At 42.6% G+C, this 21155-nt stretch overlaps 1 protein-coding gene across 5 annotated transcripts in view; it reads left to right on the top strand.

Moving 5' to 3' along the window:
* The window catches only part of DAG1 (dystroglycan 1), a 103440-nt gene extending 92484 nt beyond the window's left edge, over window positions 1–10956 (top strand). For all 5 annotated transcript variants that reach the window (XM_056525253.1, XM_056525255.1, XM_056525254.1 and 2 more), the window contains exon 3: window positions 6605–10956. In XM_056525253.1, coding sequence (XP_056381228.1) covers window positions 6605–8998 — 2394 coding nt within the window. In that variant the 3' untranslated portion in view covers window positions 8999–10956. The remainder of the gene's footprint in view (window positions 1–6604) is intronic.
* The last annotated feature ends 10199 nt before the right edge of the window (window positions 10957–21155 follow it).

Genomic DNA, 21155 nt, shown 5'->3' with positions numbered 1-21155 from the left:
AGGGGTTAAGATCAAGAGGCTCCAGAGCTAGGGGGCAGTTCAGACTCCTTTTATCTGGAGGTCACCTTGTTCAGGATGAATGGCTGCTTGGTAGCCTTTCATGTAGGAGAAACTTCTGTTTCTATGTGTAGACTCACTCATGAGAGCAAGCACTGCTGGCCCTGCCCTGCCTGCCAGTCACTGGCCTGTCTGGTGCGGAGGCGTGGAAGGCTCCTGATGTACTACATGCTGAAGTTTCTTATTTGGAAGAAAAGTATTTTTGTTCCTTACTGGTTTAGTGACTAGAAAACTGATCTTAGTACGTTATGTTGACTGACTTGCCTTGAGGAGGAGAAGAAAGTTAAAAGTGGCCTAGAAACAGTAATAACTGGCACAAAAATAGGTATGGAAGTGGGCAGTGAAAAGTATGATTTAAAGAGAACTTGTCACATTAAAAATGCAGTCCATTCTCCAGACAGCACACTATAGAACAGGAGGCGCTGACCAGATTGATACCACTTTCTGTCAATGGGACTGACTGAAATAGCCAAGTAGAGCTTTCTGGTATCGTTCTTGGGGTGCGTTCACACGCTAGTAACTAGCAACTGGCTTCCCGCTGTGGCAAACCCGCTGCGAGTTATGCTACCATTCACTTGAATGGCTCCGCGGACAGTCTGCGGACTGTCTGTGGACCCATTTAAATCAATGGTAGGGCAACTCACAGCGGGCAACCCCCTGCTAGTAAAGCGTGTGAACGCACCCTCAGACGGTTAATAGAGTAGTTGTCACTCAGGTGCACTACATTCTGCATTGACAAGAGTCACTCGGTGACCACCAATCCAGGTGGTCAGACCCCTAGTGATATCATCAGTTTATTACCTATGCTGTGGAAAGGTGTTAAATACTGTTCACTGGACAACCCCTTTTAAATAAATGAGAAGTTGTACTGGAACTTGACAGAACTATGTATTAATCTGCTCAGTTCACCCTGTCTGAAGATTTGACTGCATTTTAATGTGTCGGTTTGTTTTTAAAGGGTTAAATGACTGAGGCACACCATACTCAGTGCTTGCATCACCTCTGAGGTCATGAGGAAGCGCTGAGGATGGCGTGAAACGGCCGTTGGCCAGAATCTGTATCGGCAACCTGACTGTTTTTAATAAAGAACGTTTCTGCTGAAGAGTGCCATCTAAATTCTTTTTTTTTTTTTTCATAAGAACTGCACTAAGATATCTTGCAGTTCCATGTGCAATGAATGGGGCGGTAGTGCCTATGCTTGGCTGCTGCTCCATTCAGAGAGGAGTTATAGGAGTCTCATTGAAATGGCAGAAGTCTGACTGTTGAGATCATACCCTGTGGATAGGGCATGTGTCCTAATGGTTACACAACCTCTTTAAGTTGCTACATGCAGATTAGCCCAAAGTGGTATTGAACAAAAACTGCCGTCAGAGTGGTGGAATCTACATTTTAATAATTTGCATAAAGAACCACTGTTTTCAAAGGGTTGAATACTTCTGGACCACAGATGGAAATCCCTACATTAAATGTTTTTTACATTTAGATCAACCTAAAGTAGCTCCTGGTATAAAAGTAGTCATCGGAGTGGGCGGGCAGATGATGGACCACTTGCTATTCATAATATTTGACAGATATTTTCAAAGGTTTAAAGGGGTACTCCGCCCTAGACATCTTATCCCCTATCCAAAGGATAGGGGATAAGATGTCAGATCGCCAGGGTCCCGCCGCTGTGGACCCCCGCAATATAGCAAGCAGCACCCACCTGTAACTGCTTCCGGAAGCGCTGGAGGCTCTCAGGCTAATTCCTCCCGACCACGGGGACGGAAGATCGTTACGACACGACTCCTTTGGATAGGGGATAAGATGTCTAGGGGCGGAGTACCCCTTTAAATAACATTGGCTTAACAGAGGATTGTTCCCTGCTAATGTGGACAACGGAATCTTCCCAAAATTTTCAAATTCCCTTTTCCGAGCAATAGTGAATAGATTATTTACACCACATGGATCAGTGATCATTGCAGCCAGCAGAACTGCTGCCATTTACCTTGTTTTCTCTCTACTACCATGTTTTTCATGATCTAAGGGTATGTTCACACTGAGGAATTGGAGAGGAATTTCCACGAGTAATTCTGCTCACTTTTTCCTCTCCAATTCATTCAGCAGTGAAAACCCCCATAGAGCTGTGCAGAATTTCTGCCCCTCAGTTCACACTGAGGAATTTCCTCAAGCAGAATTCTGACAAGGAAGTCTGTAACATGTTCTTTCTTTCAGGCGGAATCAGCGTCTTACTCCCATAGAGATCAATGTTGTTTTTTTTTTTTTTTTTTTTTTTTTTTTTTACAGTCAGAATCATTTCCACGCAGAAATGGCGCGGAAATTCCGTATGGGGGAAGAAAGAGTAATATATATATAATATTATACTCTTCTCCTCCTCCGCTTGAAATTTTCATTTCCGCGTGTGGAATTCTGCTCGAATTCCGTGCCAATTCTGCACCAATTCCACGTGAAATCTGAGTTCTTGTGGAAAAGTAACAATATTTTGAGGCAAAAAATTTCTGCTTGATTTCCGCCCCAATTCCTGAGTGTGAACATACCCTAACGCTAAATGGAGGCTGTCAGCAGTATTGAGTTATCCAAACTGCTGAGAGCCCTATACAAAGGTCAGGGAGAAAAGTGGAATGATGCCTGGTGTTTACCCGTAAGGTACATGGTCTGCACCTTGCAGGTAAACATTGTCTGCTGCCTTGGCAAGTGCCCAGGAGACCAATCTTCTGATTTTAGGTGCAGGAAGCAAAAGTGGTCCATCATAGTGGTGAGAAGGTGCTGGGGAATCCCTTAATACCGAAGAGCCTGTGTTTTCCAGTCAACCAAGTTGATGCTTTGGAAATACCAGCTACCTATTCAAAATAGTAAGAAGTGGGTTTATTCCTTGAACCACTTTGGGGGACATTTATCAAAGCATTTAGTAGGTTTTTTTGCTTAAAATTGTCACAAAAAAGTCGCATGCGCGACTACTCTATTTTCTGTGCAACTTTTTGTTTTGATTGTGCAGTGCCCTAAGCAAAAAAGAAAGAAACTTGCTTACCAAAGCGAAAAAGTGATTTTTGACTTGCAGTGGTCAGAGATTTATCAGGTGCGAAATTTGCAAAAAAAGTCACATCACATGAAGAAAAACTACTTAATTTACTGCAGCTCAGTCATGGAGCAGATAAAGCCACTACCAAAGCAAAAAAAAAAAAAGAAATTGCTTATGTGAAAGAAATGTATGAACAGGCTGAAAGCAGTTGATAAATAAGTCGCACATAAGTAAAAAATTGTAAGAAATAAATAACTAAAAAAAGAATACATAAGCAAACATTGATAAATGTCCCCCTTTGGGTTTACCTGGACTTGGGTAAACTGCATTAAATGAAGTCATCTGTGTGCCCTCAGTGTGAGTTCAGTTGCCCACAGGTGTTTAACCCTTTACCTATTAGGAATAGTAAAAGGGGGCTGCTTGCCTGCTTTTACGCCTTGTATGCCTACTATGAATTCTGTGGAGGGTGCCCCGGCCCGAGTCCCTGAGGTGCACACTGCCACTAACCACACTAAATAGCAATTTTGCTTGTCCTCATTAGTGTCAATTTCTGTTTTCAATGTAAGTTACCAGTAACAAAAAATACTTTCCTTGTGCATAAGCAATGAAGTTTCTCATCCAGTATGTGGTGTTCAGTTACTGATCTGCTCCCAACTCATCCCTATAGTGACCTGAATGCCTTACTTATGCCCAACTTACTGATCCTGCGTTATGCATTAGTCCCTCCAGAGCTGTGCTCAGCATTCAGCTGCTATATTTTTTTCAGCATTTCTGCTGTGTTGCAGCTCTTCGTGGTACAGCTTCATTGGTAGTCCTAGTGCAGAAGGGGTTAAGCTGAGGACAGTGGATAGTGAGTGGGTTGAGTGCAGCGATCTCTGTACTGTAAGTGTAGATGGACGAGGATTCTGCTGAAAAGGTCATCGCTGTACATACTATACACACACACACTTGTTCTGCTCTCACATTACCGATCTAAATGCAGACAGGCCTTGGTTGTACATTTGAGTGTGGCGGCATTTCTACCTGTCCTGGGGTCTTAGCTAAACTATAACTGTCCCAAGTCGGAGAGCGGCTGCTGTATTTTATAGTTGGTTTCCAAGTCCTCATCCTTTCTAGTAAATTCAACTGCTTGACAACCAAATGACTGCTATTACACATTGGTTTCCCAGCCTCCTGAATGGCAGGTCTGCCCCACACTCCTATCTTGCTACATAACTTGATTTTACTCCTGAAAAGATAGGTGATGAGCACAATTTGTGCTGTAATGGGGGCCAAGTTAGATGTGGTTAAGGGGGCACTTCCTTAAAATGTACTGTAGGTGAAAGGGGATACTGACATTTGACCTGTCCAGTTTTGAGCCTGTCCTCAGAATGTGAGTGTAGAGGGATCCTGACAGTGCCTGTTTGTGGGCTGGGTGTTATGAGAGATTACTTTCTGGCCTTCAGACGGTAGAGCCTGGGCTGCGTGTCAGCAGGTTACTAATAGCTGTCAATTGTGTGAAGAAAACTTGCTGCACAGTGTTGTCCCGCTGGAATCTCCATCAATTACCACAATCGATATATTTAATAACGGTTTGGCTGCCTTACATTAGATGGGCGGACATGGGCCGTGGCTCTACTGTAAGTATTGGAACATTCCCTCCTGTCTCCCCAGCTGCTTTTTATAGCACACGAGTCAGAGTTTCCAGAATTCCCTTCGTTCCATCTCATTCAGTAACTGGAAAAAGAAGCTCAGGGTGTCGACTTAAAGGGAGTGGGTATAATGATTTGGCACGCAATACCTCCACATATCTTGGAATATAAGGGTCACCAAAAGTACAACTACACTATATACGAGCTCATGTCCGTTTTAATAAAGCACCATCCATGTGAAATAAGTTCAAAACTTTCTAAAAGGTTTTTCTTGTTTAAAATCCTAGCTGTGTCAAGATCCCAGCTTGTTGTCAGTGAAAGTGAATATTAAAGGGGTACTGCAGAGAAAAAAGAATTGTTTATTAAAAAGCTGTTACAAAGTTGTTACTTTGTAATTTATCTTTATAAAAATTGCACATTTTATGATAATTTTGGATTACTTTAAGTGAAGAGAGCCCTGTCATAAACTCTCCGCTGCCCCTTTTTTTTTTTTTGCAGAGTTGTGAATCGCTAAGAAGCTACTGAGCTAGAGATAGTCATTAGAGATGAGCGAACTTACAGTAAGTTTGATTCGTCACGAACTGCTCTGCTCGGCAGTTGATGACTTATCCTGCATAAATGAGTTCAGCTTTCAGGTGCTCCGGTGGGCTGGAAAACTCTTTCCTAGGACTGTATCCACCTTTTCCAGCCCACCGGAGCACCTGAAGGCTGAACTAATTTATGCAGGATAAGTCATCAACTGCCGAGCAGAGAAGTTCGTGACAAATCAAATTTACTGTAAGTTCACTCATCTCTAATAGTGATCCCTTCTGCAGGGGATCACTGTGTGGACTTTGGGGGACCATGCCTGTTGCTGTACTTAAGATTGATGGCTACTGGCGTACACAGAGTAGAAGGGAGTCTCTCAACAACTTTATGAGCTGTACGGCTGGTGGCTCCGGTATCTCCATCCATGACATGGTCCTCCACAGTCCAGCAGGCATTTGCTGCACACAGTTAGCCTCCTGCAGACAAGATGGATGTCCCTAGCACAATAGATTACTTGTGATTCCCTGCATGGTAATAGGGGGCAGCAGCAAGCTCATTTTGGGGCTCCCTGCACTTAAAGGGGTTATCCTGGAATAAAAAAAAAAAACAGGCCTAATTTCTTTTAGAGACCGCTCCCTGTCTATCTCCACTTTGGGTGTGGGTTTTACATCTTGGCTCCATTCTCTTCAATGGGACTGAGCTGCAGACCCACACCCAACCTGGAGACAGACAGGGAGCTGTCTTTGAACAAAATGATTTCTGTTTTTGGATTCCTGGATAACCCCTTTAAGGTAAAATAATCTAAAATTACAATAAAAGGTTTAATAAAGATACATTTTACAAACTTTTATATAACTTTGTAAAAGCTTTTTTTCCAATATTTTTCTCTGGAATACTCCTTTTTAATTGTTAGTCATACAATGTATCCAGTCTTAACACTTAACCAGCCCCAGCCCTTAATCAATGAATTGCAGCACAAGAGATTTGTGCTACTGTTATGCTACAAGCATTGACAGCAACTACATTTTAAAAATTGAGAGGATATGTAGAGCAAACTATACTGCGCTTCCTCAAGTTACAAAATAAATGTATTCAGGGACAACCATTATAACTATTTTTTTTTTTTTTGTCATACAGCATAGTATCCTGGTTTTCGGGGCTTGTTGTTGTGTTCACAATCACATTTTTTTTTCTCTCCGTTCCATTGTGATTAGTTCACTTCAACCCGTATTAATCTCCCGTTTAGTGACCGAGCAGATACACACCTTCTTGCTCTCATTGTAGCATTTGTACATTTCTACAATACATAAACTGATTTTTAAGATAATGACCTTATCATTTACTAAATTTGTCTTGTTTCTTTCCTCTTTAGGTTGTCGAGGTAGGAAAAGAGACCCTACCATCATGGCTGCACTGGGAGGACAATGTGTTGGAAGGGCTTCCACTGGACAGTGATAAAGGAGTATACGACATTTCAGTCACTACCTTCCTGCTGGCTCCTAATGGCTCCTTAGTCCCACAAGCTTCAGATGTTTTTGCCATTGAAGTTCATCCAGAGGACCACAGTGAACCGCAGTCTATCCGGCTAGCTGGGCCTGAATCCAATGATGTTTCACCATTTTTGTGTGGCACAGATGAGCCCATAACAATTCTTACCGTTATCTTGGATGCAGATTTGACAAAAATGAGCCCAAAGCAGAGAGTGGAGCTTTTAAGGAGGATGAGGGATTTTTCAGAGGTGGAACTGTATCAAATGAAGTTGGTTCCTGTCGTTAATAACAGACTGTTCGATATGTCTGCTTTCATGGCTGGCCCTGGAAATGCTAAGAAGGTTGTTGAGAATGGGGCCTTACTGTCGTGGAAAGTTGGTTGCTCCATGGATCAGAATAGTGTTCCAAACATCAGTTCTGTTGAGATTCCTGCAAAGGAAGGAACTTTGTCTGCCCGGCTTGGTTACCCTGTTGTAGGGTGGCATATTGCTAACAAGAAGCCTCATATGCCTAAAAGAATCCGGCGACAGATTTATACCACTCCAACCCCAGTGACTGCCATTGGGCCTCCCACCACTGCAGCCCATGAGCCACCAATAAGGATTGTCCCAACTCCAACTTCACCAGCTATTGCAGGTCCGACTGATACAACTGCCCCTCCCGTCCGTGAACCTATCCCTCTTCCTGGGAAACCTACTATTACCATTAGGACCAGAGGACAAATTATGCACACTCCAACTCTTAGTGTTATCCATCCTACAAAGGTGGAACCCACTAGCGTGTTTCCTGGTATTCCTCCAACAATGACCAGACCTACATATGTAGAACCAACGGCTACCGCTACTCCTCCATCTGCTACTACAAAAAGGCCAAAGTCCACCCTGAAACCAGCAACAACTCCTAGTACAGACTCATCCACAACCTCTACCAGAAAGCCAACCAGAAGAACCAAACCTCCTAAAACTAGACCTCCAGATACAAAGACACCACCAACCAAGCTGGAGACAACAACTCCAAGCCGAACACGTACGTCTACCAGTGGCATTCCACGCATATTTAACACAGAACCAGAGCTTAAGAACCATGTTGATAAAGTTGTGGCTTGGGTGGGTACTTATTTTGAAGTTAAAATTCCACCTGATACATTCTATGACATAGAAGATGGCACCACAGATAATCTTAGACTTTCATTGGAGCCCAGAAAAAGTTTAAGTCTTAATGACAAGACGTGGGTGATTCTTAACAGCACAAGCCAAGTCATGTATGGTATGCCTGATTCTAGACATGTGGGGGATCATGAGTATTACTTGAAAGCCACAGATAAGGGTGGCCTCACAGCAGTTGATGCTCTTGAAATCCAAGTTCGGAACTTATTCCTCAAGGAGCCATCACCTGTTAAATTTACTGCCAGGTTCCAGGGTGACCACAACTCTGTCATCAATGACATCAACAAGAAAATTCTGCTAGTTAAGAAACTTGGCTTTGCTTTTGGTGATCGTAATAGCAGCTCCATAACTTTGCAAAACATCACCAGGGGCTCCATTGTTGTGGAGTGGACCAATAACACTCTGCCTGTAGATCAGTGTCCGAAAGAACAAATCGAGGTGATTGGAAGGAAGATCTATGATGAGCAAGGGAAGACTCGACGCAACTTCATTGCTGCTGTGGAGCCTGAGTTTCAACTTGAGAACGTGTCTATATCCCTTACTGGGAGCTGCCATCACATGCACAGGTTTTTTGGAATCCCTTTGACTCAAGAAGAACATGTCATCACTGCAGTTGCTCCAACAGTAGCTGCTGACAGGAATCCCGAAAAAAGCAGTGAGGATGATGTCTACCTTCACACGGTAATACCTGCTGTAGTGGTGGCTGCCATCTTGTTAATTGCAGGCGTAATAGCAATGATTTGTTATCGCAAGAAGAGGAAAGGCAAGTTGACTATTGAGGATCAGGCCACTTTTATCAAGAAAGGAGTTCCTATTATATTTGCAGATGAGCTGGATGACTCCAAGCCACCTCCTTCTTCCAGTATGCCATTGATCCTCAAGGAGGAGAAAGCCCCCCTTCCCCCTCCTGAGTATCCTAACCAGAATGTGCCAGAGACCATCCCCCTGAACCATGACAGCTTGGGGGAATACACACCTCTTAGGGATGAGGACCCTAATGCTCCCCCATATCAACCTCCTCCACCTTTCACAACACCCATGGAGGGGAAAGGATCTCGCCCCAAAAACATGACCCCTTACCGATCACCACCCCCTTATGTACCTCCTTAATGAACAATGTCCTCCGTGAGGGGCGGATCAGGGCTGTCAGTTCCATACAGAGCTTGGTAGCCTGCAATCTACTGTCGCCATGACAGAAAACTCTGCTGTTTTAAGCAAAGAATCAAAGACCTGGAACTTTTCTAGAAACTTGGGGTGACTGGGCCCCGCTCCCTCACAGCCGCTGACATAGGACATCCACCATTCTCATATTTGTGTTGATACAAATGTGCGCTCACGTCTAGATTGCAGGCAAAGACGCTATCGAGCGCAGGAAGCGGCTGGACGTCCCTGAGCCCGCTCCTGGGGTGGCCTTCGGTTCTCTGCTGTTTTTTGCCTTTAACACTAACTGTATTTTATTTTATTTTTTATTTTATCCACGTGTGTCTAGCGACATAACAGAAGCAGATATAACGGAGACGCAGTCTGGAGAACTCACTGAGTTTTTTTATTTTTATGTTTTTACATTTTAATCCACGGTTTTATTTGTAATAGGGAAGATTAACTTCAGAATAACCTCCTGTCGGGTGTCAAAAGTGGAGACTGGGTCATCTATGTGTCTTGTGCCCAGAATCCACAGCTGTGGTGGGACTGCACATTCTGAGACTTGCAGTTCTACCACAGATTATTGGAGAGGGGCTTCTATAGATCTCTCCCTGGATGTTTCTTGTATGGCCCGGATGGTCTTATCCAGGACGCCAGCTCCTCTCCTTGAATCCTGTGGGCGGTTGTTTTATGCAATATTTTTTTGTAGTTAATTTCCTCCTGACTGGTTACAGCTTAATAATCGGCTTCTCTGCCCATCAGTAATGATGACCCCAGCGCCACTGATCCCATATGGTGCTGTCCTGGGAGTTCACTTATTGCTCATTTTTTTAACAAAAAGTTTTGATACAGCCTCAAAGTGTTTTATTATGAAATCTGTCGATACTGTAACGCTGGCGGTTTGTAGGATTCTTGCTCGCTCATGGGGACGTTACATGCGACCGCTCATACTGCTGCGCCTTCTTCCCATCTCTTACAGTTTTTAATGTCCCCACACCCACGTTTTCTGTTTTGTTTTAACATTATTTATCACAATTCTGTTGGGGTTTATGTGGTTTTGTTTTTCAGACTTAATGGTTCCGCTTGGGTTTTCTGATCCTTTTTAATTCCATGGTGAAGGAAGGAAAGTGATTTGCAATAACGTCTCGAGCCTTTGGGGTTGTGGCAGGGGCTGAGTACAATACAAGACACACTAAAGCCATATTAAATGTCCTGCTGTGTGTAGCAATGACACTGGACCTCGCAGAGGGTGGGGCAAACTATCCAGCCGTGCCAGTATTAGGCCGAGCTCTTCTACCCTCCCCATTGGTTGGCGGTTTTATATAAATGGCAAAGTGTTTGGGGGTGTGGCCTGAGTGAGATGGCATTGTACCCTGAAGGTGTGTTATCTGGTAGCAAAATATAATTTATCAGTTGTTGTTGAGGAAAATCACCCCCAATGCTCGGCCTCCAGGTTCACAGCTTTCCTTATGACTTACCATTGAGGCCGGGTCCCCTTAAAATGTACCCATCGTCAACACACAGCGAAAGCAGCCATTTCGGCCTTGAGAATAGTCTAGGGCCATATCTGCAGTGATGAAGTCACTAGCTATAGTCTGAACCCCACACTTGCTGTCACCGTTGTGCAGGCAATGGATACACTTTAAAGCACATAAGTTATGATAAGCGGGTTAGGGGCGGCGGAGGGGACGACCTGCGCTCTGCAGTTGCTCCTCACCACTTGTGCTGCGCTTTCATCATTAAACGATTTGCCTTATTACTTGTCGTCCATGATTTTACCCGCAATCCTTTGCTGTACACCGATGATTATGATGATGATGAGCTAATGTTTGCTGCAGCCGCTCGGTCAGTGTGGAGCATATAGTGTGTATGTTATCTTACAGATCCTTGTTATTGTATAGAGACAATAAACCACCGTGACTTTACTGACGTGTTCTGTGTATGACAGATCTTACAGCTGCTCACACAAGTCTATAAAGGCTTAACTTCCATTATTCTCCAATGGGCCTGAGGCCCCATAATAAGGCTTATTGGGTGTCAATAACTCCGGTATGTGTACACATGAAATTATATGTGATCTCAGGCCATGCTTTGCAGCACAGGTTGTTTGGCATCTTCTTGTTGCCATAAAGACTAAATACTGATCACACCACCACCCTCTACATTTGAGTACTATGGTACATATGTCTTGGACTTGGTCAGAGCAGATCATTAAATGGGTATTGGCCATAAAAACTTTTCCCCCATCCATGGAATCTTTACAACAAGGCCTTGTCTCTCCTTGCTTAAGAGTTGTGCGTCAGCAGACGCTCCGTGCAGCGGGGAGAGACTGGGCAAAGCTATCTGCTTGACTTTGTTTCATGCACTTGTTATGTTCAAGATCTCTGCTTATTGTCACCAAATGAACACACTCTTGTTCATATCCCTAGGTAGGATTTGTTACAGTAGGAGTATAAATAATCCTCTGAACTAAACCCAGCAGCACAAACCTTTCCCACTGTCCAGAATTCCAGCTACCTGTAGTGATTCATTGTAAGAAACCCTCAGCTGTGAGCAGTACCAGCTCGGGATGGCTTTTTAGCCTCTGGATGTAAACGGTAAAAGTTTCTGAGCAGCGATCTTTAAAGTCGTGTGGAATTGGAGATGCAACATTTCATGGGAGAAAGTAAGAGGCAGATATGCAGCTTTTTCGGGTAAAAAAAAATAAAAACACCTGTTTTTGTTTTGGGCTAAAACCCAGGTGTTAGCTGGGAGTCTGTAGTGAAATATGAAACACCGTCAGGGAGATTTATCAAAATCTGTCCCCAAAAAAGTTGCTGAGTTGCCCGTAGCAACCAATCAGATCTCTTCTTTCATTTTTGAAAAGGCCTCTGAAAAATGAAGCGATCTGATTGGTTGTTATGGGCAACTCAGCAACTTTTCCTCTGGACAGGTTTTAGTAAGCCCCCCCCCCAATGTCTACATGGAGTTTTTGTTTGTGGCATTTTTTTGTGTCCCTGGTAGCTTTTGGAAAGCACATCATGCTTTGTGGCGTTTTTCCTTCCATAGAACTGTCTATTGGAGGAAAAATTAAAAATTCTCCCAAAAAAAGGCATGTATATGGGTAAGGGATTTGTTTTATAGTGGTTTTTCTTACTATAAATCCTTGAATAATAAAACAGCACATGACTTGTAACAGGAAAAACAACCAACATACTTTTGTGGGAAAAACGTCACAAAAACTGCATTGTAGAGGAAAAACAAAAAAATTTACAATTTGTGCCTGTGCACAGTGCTTAAAAATGTTGGATTCTGTCAATGAAATGTGACATGCTGTTTGCTTAGTATGCAGTCATGTCACATTTATCCATTGCTGCTTTTACATTAAATTGACAACATTTTTGTCCAATGCTAGACAGATCACCCCATCAGTGTTATCTTTGCTGTAAAGTAATGATTAAGTAAGTTGTGCAAAATGTATTATTATATAAACATGGTGCTGTTTTCTCTAGTAGGAAAAAATCACACAGGTAAAATCAGTCCTAAAGGCTATTAGAAAGTAGCAACACTTTAAAACCCCTTTTCTCCTCCCACTACAGCGACTCCAGAAAATCTGGGCCCCCATGTGTGCCGTGCTGTTCAGATAATTTCCAGGGATTCATTACCATGATACAGGAACAGCCTGATGCTTTCTGGAACCCAGGTTATTAACCCCTTAACGACCACGGACGTAAATGTACGTCCTGGTTTGGCGGGACTTCCCGCACCAGGACTTACATTTACGTCCTGTGTATGACCGCGAGCATCAGAAGGGTGCTCGCGTCATACACGGGACCCGCCGGTACTGGCTGACATCCGTGATCGCGCGGATGTCCGCCATTAACCCCTCAGATGCCGTGATCAATACAGATTGCGGCACTTTGATTGGTTGATCGGATCGCCCGCAGCGCTGCCGCGCGGATCCGATCATCCAGCATGACAGCCGGAGGTCCCCTTACCTAGCTCCGGCTGTCTCCCGGGGTCTTCTGCTCTGGTCTGCGATCGAGTTGAAAAAAGTAAAAAAAAAAACATTAACCCCTCAGATGCCGTGATCAATACAGATTGCGGCACTTTGATTGGATGATCGGATCGCCCGCAGCGCTGCCGCGCGGATCCGATCATCCAGCATGACAGCCGGAGGTCCCCTTACCTAGCTCCGGCTGTCTCCCGGGGTCTTCTGCTCTGGTCTGCGATCGAGTTGAAAAAAGTAAAAAAAAAGGGAAAAATCCCCTCCCCCAATAAAAATGAAAATTGTCCGTTTTTCCCATTTTACCCCCAAAAAGCGTAAACATTTTTTTTTTTAATAAACATATTTGGTATCGCCATGTGCGTAAATGTCCGAACTATCAAAATATAATGTTAATGATCCTGTACCGGGAATTGCGTAAATGTAAAAAATTTTAAGTCCACAAATCATGCTTTTTTGTCACATTTTATTAAAAAAATTTTTATAAAAAATGATCTAAAAGTTTTATATATGCAAATGTGGCATCTTAAAAAAGTACAGATGACGGCGCAAAAAAATGAGCCCTCATACCGCTCTATATACGGAAAAATTTAAAAGTTATAGGTGGTCAAAATAGGGCGATTTTAGATTACTGATTTTGTACAAAACATTTAGATTTTTTTTTTTTTTTTTTTAAGCGGTACAAAAATATAAAAGTATCTAGCCATGGGTATCATTTTAATCGTATTGACCCACAGAATAAAGAACACGTCATTTTTACAATAAAGTGTACAGTGTGAAAACAAAACCCTCCAAAATATGCAAAATTTTGGTTTTCATTTAAATTTCCTCCCTAAAAGCTTTTTTTTTTTTTGGGTTCGCCATACATTTTATGGTAAAATTAGAGATTTCATTACAAAGTACAATTGGTCACGCAAAAAACAAGCCCTTATATGGGTCTGTACATGGAAATATAAAGGAGTTATGGATTTTGGAAAGCGAGGAGGAAAACACGAAAACGCAAAAATAAAATTGGCCTGGTCCTTGAGGTGAAAATGGGCTTGGTCAGTAAGGGGTTAAAGGGGTACTCTAGGGGAAAACCATTTTATTTTTATTTTTAAAATCAATTTGTGCCAGAAAGTTGTACGGATTTGTAAATTACTACTTTTTAAAAATCTTAAGTACTGATATGTAAGGATTATCAGCTGCTGTATGCTTCACAGGAAGTTCTTTTCTTTTTGAATTTCTTTTCTGTCTGACCACTGTGCTCTCTGCTGACACCTCTGTTCATGTCAGGAACTGTCCAGAGCAGGAGAGGTTTGCTGTGGGGATTGGCTCCTGCTCCGGACAGTTCCTGAGATGGACAGAGGTGTCAGCAGAGAGCACTGTGGTCAGACAGAAAGGAAATTAAAAAAGAAAATAACTTCCTGTGGAGTATACAGCAGCTGAGAAGTACCGGAAGGATTAAGATTTAGAAGAAAAAGTAATTTACAAATCTATTTAACTTTCTGGTATCCCTTTTAAGGCAGAAGTGAGTGGATTTCATGCTGTGTATTTGAGGCCTTTGCTGTTCTCCAGCAGCAGTTTCCTGTCCAGTTAGCAGAGCTTCAAAATCAAGAAGGGTAGTTCCACGGACAATATTTTAGGAAAGAATATTCTCTGGAAAAATATATCACCCATTGACTGTGTGAATCACTAGGTTAAACAACTTTTAACAGCCAATTGGGACTAAGCTGCATCTGTGAAACAATCCTTTATTTGGTGAGCGGTTGTTCGACCGTCAGCTTATTTTTATCTAAGGTAAGGCCTCTTTAAAGGGTACCTTTCATCAAAAAAAAAAATGTTGATATATTATAGATTAATGCATGCAGAATAATTTTCCAATAGCACGTTATTAAAAAATATGCTTGTTTCTATTCAATTTTCCACTTTGAAAAAATGACCACTAGGGGGTCTCCCTACCAGTCTTTATTTATTTTCTTGTTAAATAGATTTCGGACTCATGCTGAAGTCCTAACTCTCAGACTGCAGCCAGGACACAGACAAGCACAGCACTGCACCCTGGCAGTGAGCAGTGGTGAGTTTGTCTGTGTTCCGGCAGCAGTTTGAGATTTAGGACTCCTGCAGGAGTATGAAATCTATATAAAGGGACTGGTAGGGAGACCCCTAGTGGTCAATTTCCAAAGTGGAAAATTTAATAGAAAGAAGCATATTTTTATGACATGCTATTGGAAAGTTATTCTGCATACATTAATCTATAATATATAAAAAAAAATTGGGATGAAAGGTACCCTTTAAGTGCCCAGTATACTAATAGACTGGTAGACTGTCAAGGGGCAGTCATCACCACTCGGCTCTCAACAGTAAGATCACCAAGTTTATTCCCTGTTGAGGATTGAGCAGTGGTGACCACCCCTGTGACACTCTATATAGCTATTGTTTCAGTCAATGGGGCGGTCACCATTGCTCAGTTCTCAACAGGATGTGAACTCAAGGTTCTCCCCGCTGAGAACTGAGCAGTGGAGACGAACCGTTTGACAGTCTGGGGGCTCACTCAGATATCGGACACCATAATTAATGGCACCGCTCATTGCAGTGCAGCAGTGAGGGCTGCTGCCAGCTGGATTTTTTAGAGGACGTCACAGCGCCTCTTTAACATTCAGCCAGTGTGTGCCTGTGCTGAGGCATGAATGCTATGTGCTCCTTGTGAAGGAGCACAGTGTATGGCTGCAACTCCATTGCCGCCTTCCCCCATTACCTCTCAGTGAGGGGAGCCCTGGAATTCCAGTTTCCATAGGGACACACAACAGCCTCAGTGTATCTCTGTGTCCTTGTCACCGTCTGATAAATCTGAAGGACTACAGCTTCAGAGGGAGAGTGAACTGCAAGCCTTGAGCTATCTGTGGAACGATAACACCCATAATTGCCTAGCATCATCTCTGATTACCTCCATATTGCAGTACTATGTACTATAGTGGATTCCCCAGAACAGTTGGTTAACTGTAAGGCTTTCTATACAAGTAATGAGGGTACAGCGAGCCTATGTAAACAGCGCATGTTACCACCATGGAATTAGCTGTGGAAATCATCTATTGGGATAAAAATGAGAAGTAAAGGTGTTTCCCATAACCAGATTTTAGCTCTCTTTTATGTCATTTTTTATTTTTCAATTTTTTTTTTGGCCCTTATTCCTTTGTGTGTTAATACATTTCTATTTATATGTGCGATTCTTGCTGTCTAGAAATAAAATCATTCTTATTTAAAACCAGAGGCTTAGAGGACTTATCCAGCAATAGAAAAACAGCTGATGTCTTAAAAGCAAAATAAACCGTACCGCACCATTTCCTCAGATTGTGTATTGTATTGCAGCTCAGGTCCATTAAAGGGAATGGAGTAAAGGTGTAATACCACACATAACGGGAGGACAGATGTGGTGCTGTTTTTCTGCATAACCCCTTGTGAAGGGTTTGTCCAGGGTGCAGAAAAGGTCCTATCTGTTGCTTACTTCTGCTCTCTGCACATCTCGGAAGCATAGCAGTTGCCACATCTCAGAAGAACCAATTGCAATCATGGTGTGCGGGTACAATGTTGATGATCGTGACACTCTGTAAAAGTGTTCAAAACGGGTCTGGATGCATTTTTGGAGAATAATATCACCGGTTATGTATACTAAATTTATAGGGACAGAACGTTGATCCAGGGATTTATTCTGATGCCATATTTGGAGTCAGGAAGGAATTTTTACCTCTAGTATGAGGGTTTTTTTTTTGCCTTCCTCTGGATCAACTCAGTAGGGACTCATTAGGAATATGGGTTGAAGTTGATGGACTCTGGTCTTTTTTCAACCTTATGAACTATGTTACTATTGAAGGCAGAGGTAAGCTCTGGGAGCAAAACAGGTATGCCCCTTTTCTGCTCCCTGGACAATGCCAGACATTGTGGCTCATAGGATCACCTACACCAATACATTGTAAGAAACCCTCATATATAATTTTAAGGCCCCTTTCACACTATAAAATTGATCTGTTCAATGTTCCGTTATCCTTAAAATCGACCATTACAAAATCCCATTAGAGTCTATGGTATTTTTACATATCCATTTTAACCCATTATAGCCTGTTATTAACAGATGTTGTTTTGTGATTGGGGGGGGGAAGAACGGAAGAAATAGTGCATGTACTGTTTCTCCCGTCACAAAGTAACATCTGTTATTAACTGGTTAAAAGGGATAATGTAAAAATACCATAGACTATAATGGGATTTTGTAACGGCCCATTTTAACCCCTTAAGGACCCAGCCCAAATATACCTTAAGGACCCGGCCATTTTTTGAACATCTGACCACTGTCACTTTAAGCATTAATAACTCTGGAATGCTTTTACCTTTCATTCTGATTCCGAGATTGTTTTTTCGTGACATATTCTACTTTATGTTAGTGATAAAGTTTTGTCGATACTTGCATCATTTCTTGGTGAAAAATTCCAAAATTTGATGAAAAAATTGAAAATTTTACATTTTTTTTACTTTGAAGCTCACTGCTTGTAAGGAAAATGGATATTCCAAATAAATTATACATTGATTCACATATACAATATGTCTTCTTTATGTTTGCATCATAAAATTGACATGTTTTTACTTTTGGAAGAAATCAGAGGGCTTCAAAGTTCAGCAGCAATTTTCCAATTTTTCACAAAATTTTCAAAATCAGAATTTTTCAGGGACCAGTTCAGTTTTGAAGTGGATTTGAAGGTCCTTCATATTAGAAATACCCCACAAATGACCCCATTATAAAAACTGCACCCCTCAAAGTATTCAAAATGACATTCAGTAAGTGTGTTAACCCTTTAGGTGTTTCACAGGAATAGCAGCAAAGTGAAGGAGAAAATTCAAAATCTTCATTTTTTACACTCGCATGTTCTTGTAGACCCAGTTTTTGAATTTTTACAAGGAGTAATAGATGAAAAATCCCCCCAAAATTTGTAACCCAATTTCTCTCGAGTAAGGAAATACCTCATATGTGTATGTCAAGTGTTCGGCGGGTGCACTAGAGGGCTCAGAAGGGAAGGAGCGACAATAGGATTTTGGAGAGGGAATTTTGCTGAAATGGTTTTTGGGGGGCATGTCACATTTAGGAGCCCCTATGGTGCCAGAACAGCAGAAAACCCCAACATGGCATACCATTTTGGAAACTAGACCCCTCAAGGCACGTAACAAGGGGTCCAGTGAGCCTTAACACCCCACAGGTGTTTGACGACTTTTCGTTAAAGTCGGATGTGTAAATGAAAAAAAAATTTTTTTCACTAAAGTGCAGTTTTTCCCCCAAATTTACCATTTTTACAAAGGGTAATGGGAGAAAATGCCCCCCCAAATTTGTAACACCATCTCTTCTGAGTATGGAAATACCCCATGTTAGGATGTAAAATGCTTTGCGGGCAAACTACAATGCTCAGAAGAGAAGGAGTCACATTTGGCTTTTTGAAAGCAACTTTTGCTGAAATGGTTTTTTGGGGGCATGTCGCATTTAGGAAGCCCCTGTGGTGCCAGAACAGCAAAAAATACCCACATGGCATACTATTTTGGAAATTACACCCCTCAAGGAACGTAACAAGGGGTCCGCTGAGCCTTAACACCCCACAGGTGTTTGACGACTTTTCGTTAAATTTGGATGTGTAAATGAAAAAATTTTTTTTTTTTACTAAAATGCAGTTTTTTCCCAAAATTTTACATTTTTACAAGGGGTAATAGGAGAAAATGACCCCCAAAATGTGTAACCCCATTTCTTCTGAGTATGGAAATACCCCATGTTAGGACGTAAAATGCTCTGCTGGCGAACTACAATGCTCAGAAGAGGAGGAGCGCCATTGAGCTTTTGGAAAGAGAATTAGTTTGGAATGGTAGTCAGGGGCCATGTGCGTTTACAAAGCCCCCCGTGGTGCCAGAACAGTGGAACCCCCCACATGTGACCCTATTTTGGAAACTACACCCCTCACAGAATTTAATAAGGGGTGCAGTGAGTATTTACACCCCACAGGACTTTGGAACAGTGGGCTGTGCAAATGAAAAAGTTTATTTTTCATTTTTACGGACCACTGTTCCAAAAATCTGTCAGACATCTGTGGGGCGTAAATTCTCAATGTACCCCTTATTACATTACGTGAGGGGTGTAGTTTCCAAAATGGGGTCACATGTGTCGGGGGTCCATTGTTCTGGCACTATGGGGGCTTTGTAAACACATGTGGCCTTCAATGCCGGACAAATTTTCTCTACAAAATCCCAATGGCGCTCCTTCTCTTCTGAGCATTGTAGTTCAACCGCAGAGCACTTTAAATTCACATATGAGGTATGTTCTTACTCAGAAGAGATGGGTTTACAAATTTGGGGGGGCTTTTTTATTATTTCCCGATGTGAAAATGAAAAATTTAGGGTAACACCAGCATTTTAGTGAAAAAATATAATTTTTTTCATTTTCCCATCCAACGTTAATGAAAATTCGTCAAACACCTGTGGGGTGTTCAGGCTCACTATACCCCTTGTCACGTTCGGTGAGGGGTGTAGTTTCCAAAATGGGGTCACATGTGGGTATTATTTTTTTTTGCGTTTGTCAGAACCGCTGTAAAATCAGCCACCCCTGTGCAAATCACCAATTTAGGCCTCAAATGTACATGGTGCACTCTCACTCCTGAGCCTTGTTGTGCGCCCGCAGAGCATTTTACGCCCACATCTGGGGTATTTCTGTACTCAGGAGAAATTGCGTTACAAATTTTGGGGGTCTTTTTTTCCTTTTACCACTTGTGGAAATAAAAAGTATGGGGCAACACCAGCATGTTAGTGTAAAAAAATAAAAAAAATTTACACTAACAGGCTGGTGTAGCCCCCAACTTTTCCTTTTCACAAGCGGTAAAAGGAAAAAAAGCCCCCCAAAATTTGTAGTGTAATTTCTCCCGAGTACGGAGATACCCCATATGTGGCCCTAAACTGTTTCCTTGAAATACGACAGGGCTCCGAAGTAAGAGAGCACCATGCGCATTTGAGGACTAAATTAGGGATTGCATAGGGGTATTCTACGCCAGTGATTTCCAAACAGGGTGCCTCCAGCTGTTGCTAAACTCCCAGCATGCCTGGACAGTCAGTGGCTGTCCAGAAATGCTGGGAGTTGTTGTTTTGCAACAGCTGGAGGCTCCGTTTTGGAAACCCTGCCGTACAAGACGTTTTAAATTGTTTATTGGGGGGGGACGACAGTGTAAGGGGGTGTATATGTAGTGTTTTACTCTTTATTAGGTGGTAGTGTAGTGTAGTGTTTTTAGGGTACATTCACACTGGCGGGTTACGGTGAATTTCCCGCTAGGAGTTTGCACTGCGGCAAAAAATTTGACGCAGCCCAAACTTGAAGCAGGAAATTTACTGTAAACCCGCCTATGTGAATGTACCCTGTACGTTCACATGGGGGGGGGGGGGCAAACCTCCAGCTGTTTCAAAACTACAACTCCCAGCATGTACTGACAGACCGTGCATGCTGGGAGTTGTAGTTTTGCAACAGCTGGAGGCACACTGGTTGGAAAATCTTCAGTTAGGTTCTGTTACCTAACTCAATATTTTCCAACCAGTGTGCCTCCAGCTGTTGCAAAACTACAACTCCCAGCATGTACTAATCACCGAAGGGCATGCTGGGAGATGTAGTTATGCAATAGCTGGAGGTACCCAACTACAACTCCCAGCATGCCGAGACAGCTGTTTGCTTTCTGGGCATGCTGGGAATTGCAGTTTTGCAACATCTGGAGAGCTACAGTTTTTAGACCACTGCACAGTGATCTCCAAACTGTGGACCTCCAGATGTTGCAAAACTATAACTCCCAGCATGTCCAGACAACAAACAGCTATGTGGGTATGCTAGGAGTTGTAGTTTTGCAACATCTGGAGGGATATAGTTTGAGACCACTGTATAGTGGTCTCAAACTGCAGCCCTCCAGCTGTTGCAAAACTACATATTCCAGCATGCCCAAACAGCTGTCTGGGCATGCTGGGAGTTGTAGTTTTGCAACATCTGGAGGGCTACAGTTAGAGACCACGGTCTCAGACTGTAGCCCTCCAGATCTACTTACCGGCTTCCGTAGGATCCCGGCAGCCGTCCTCTTCAAAACGCACGTCACGCCGCCCGCCGAT

The sequence above is a fragment of the Hyla sarda genome, chromosome 6 (genome assembly GCF_029499605.1).
Source record: "Hyla sarda isolate aHylSar1 chromosome 6, aHylSar1.hap1, whole genome shotgun sequence".
Taxonomy (NCBI): domain Eukaryota; kingdom Metazoa; phylum Chordata; class Amphibia; order Anura; family Hylidae; genus Hyla; species Hyla sarda.
The sequence above is the reverse complement of the archived record's forward strand: the minus strand, read 5'-3'. Positions and strand labels throughout refer to the sequence as shown.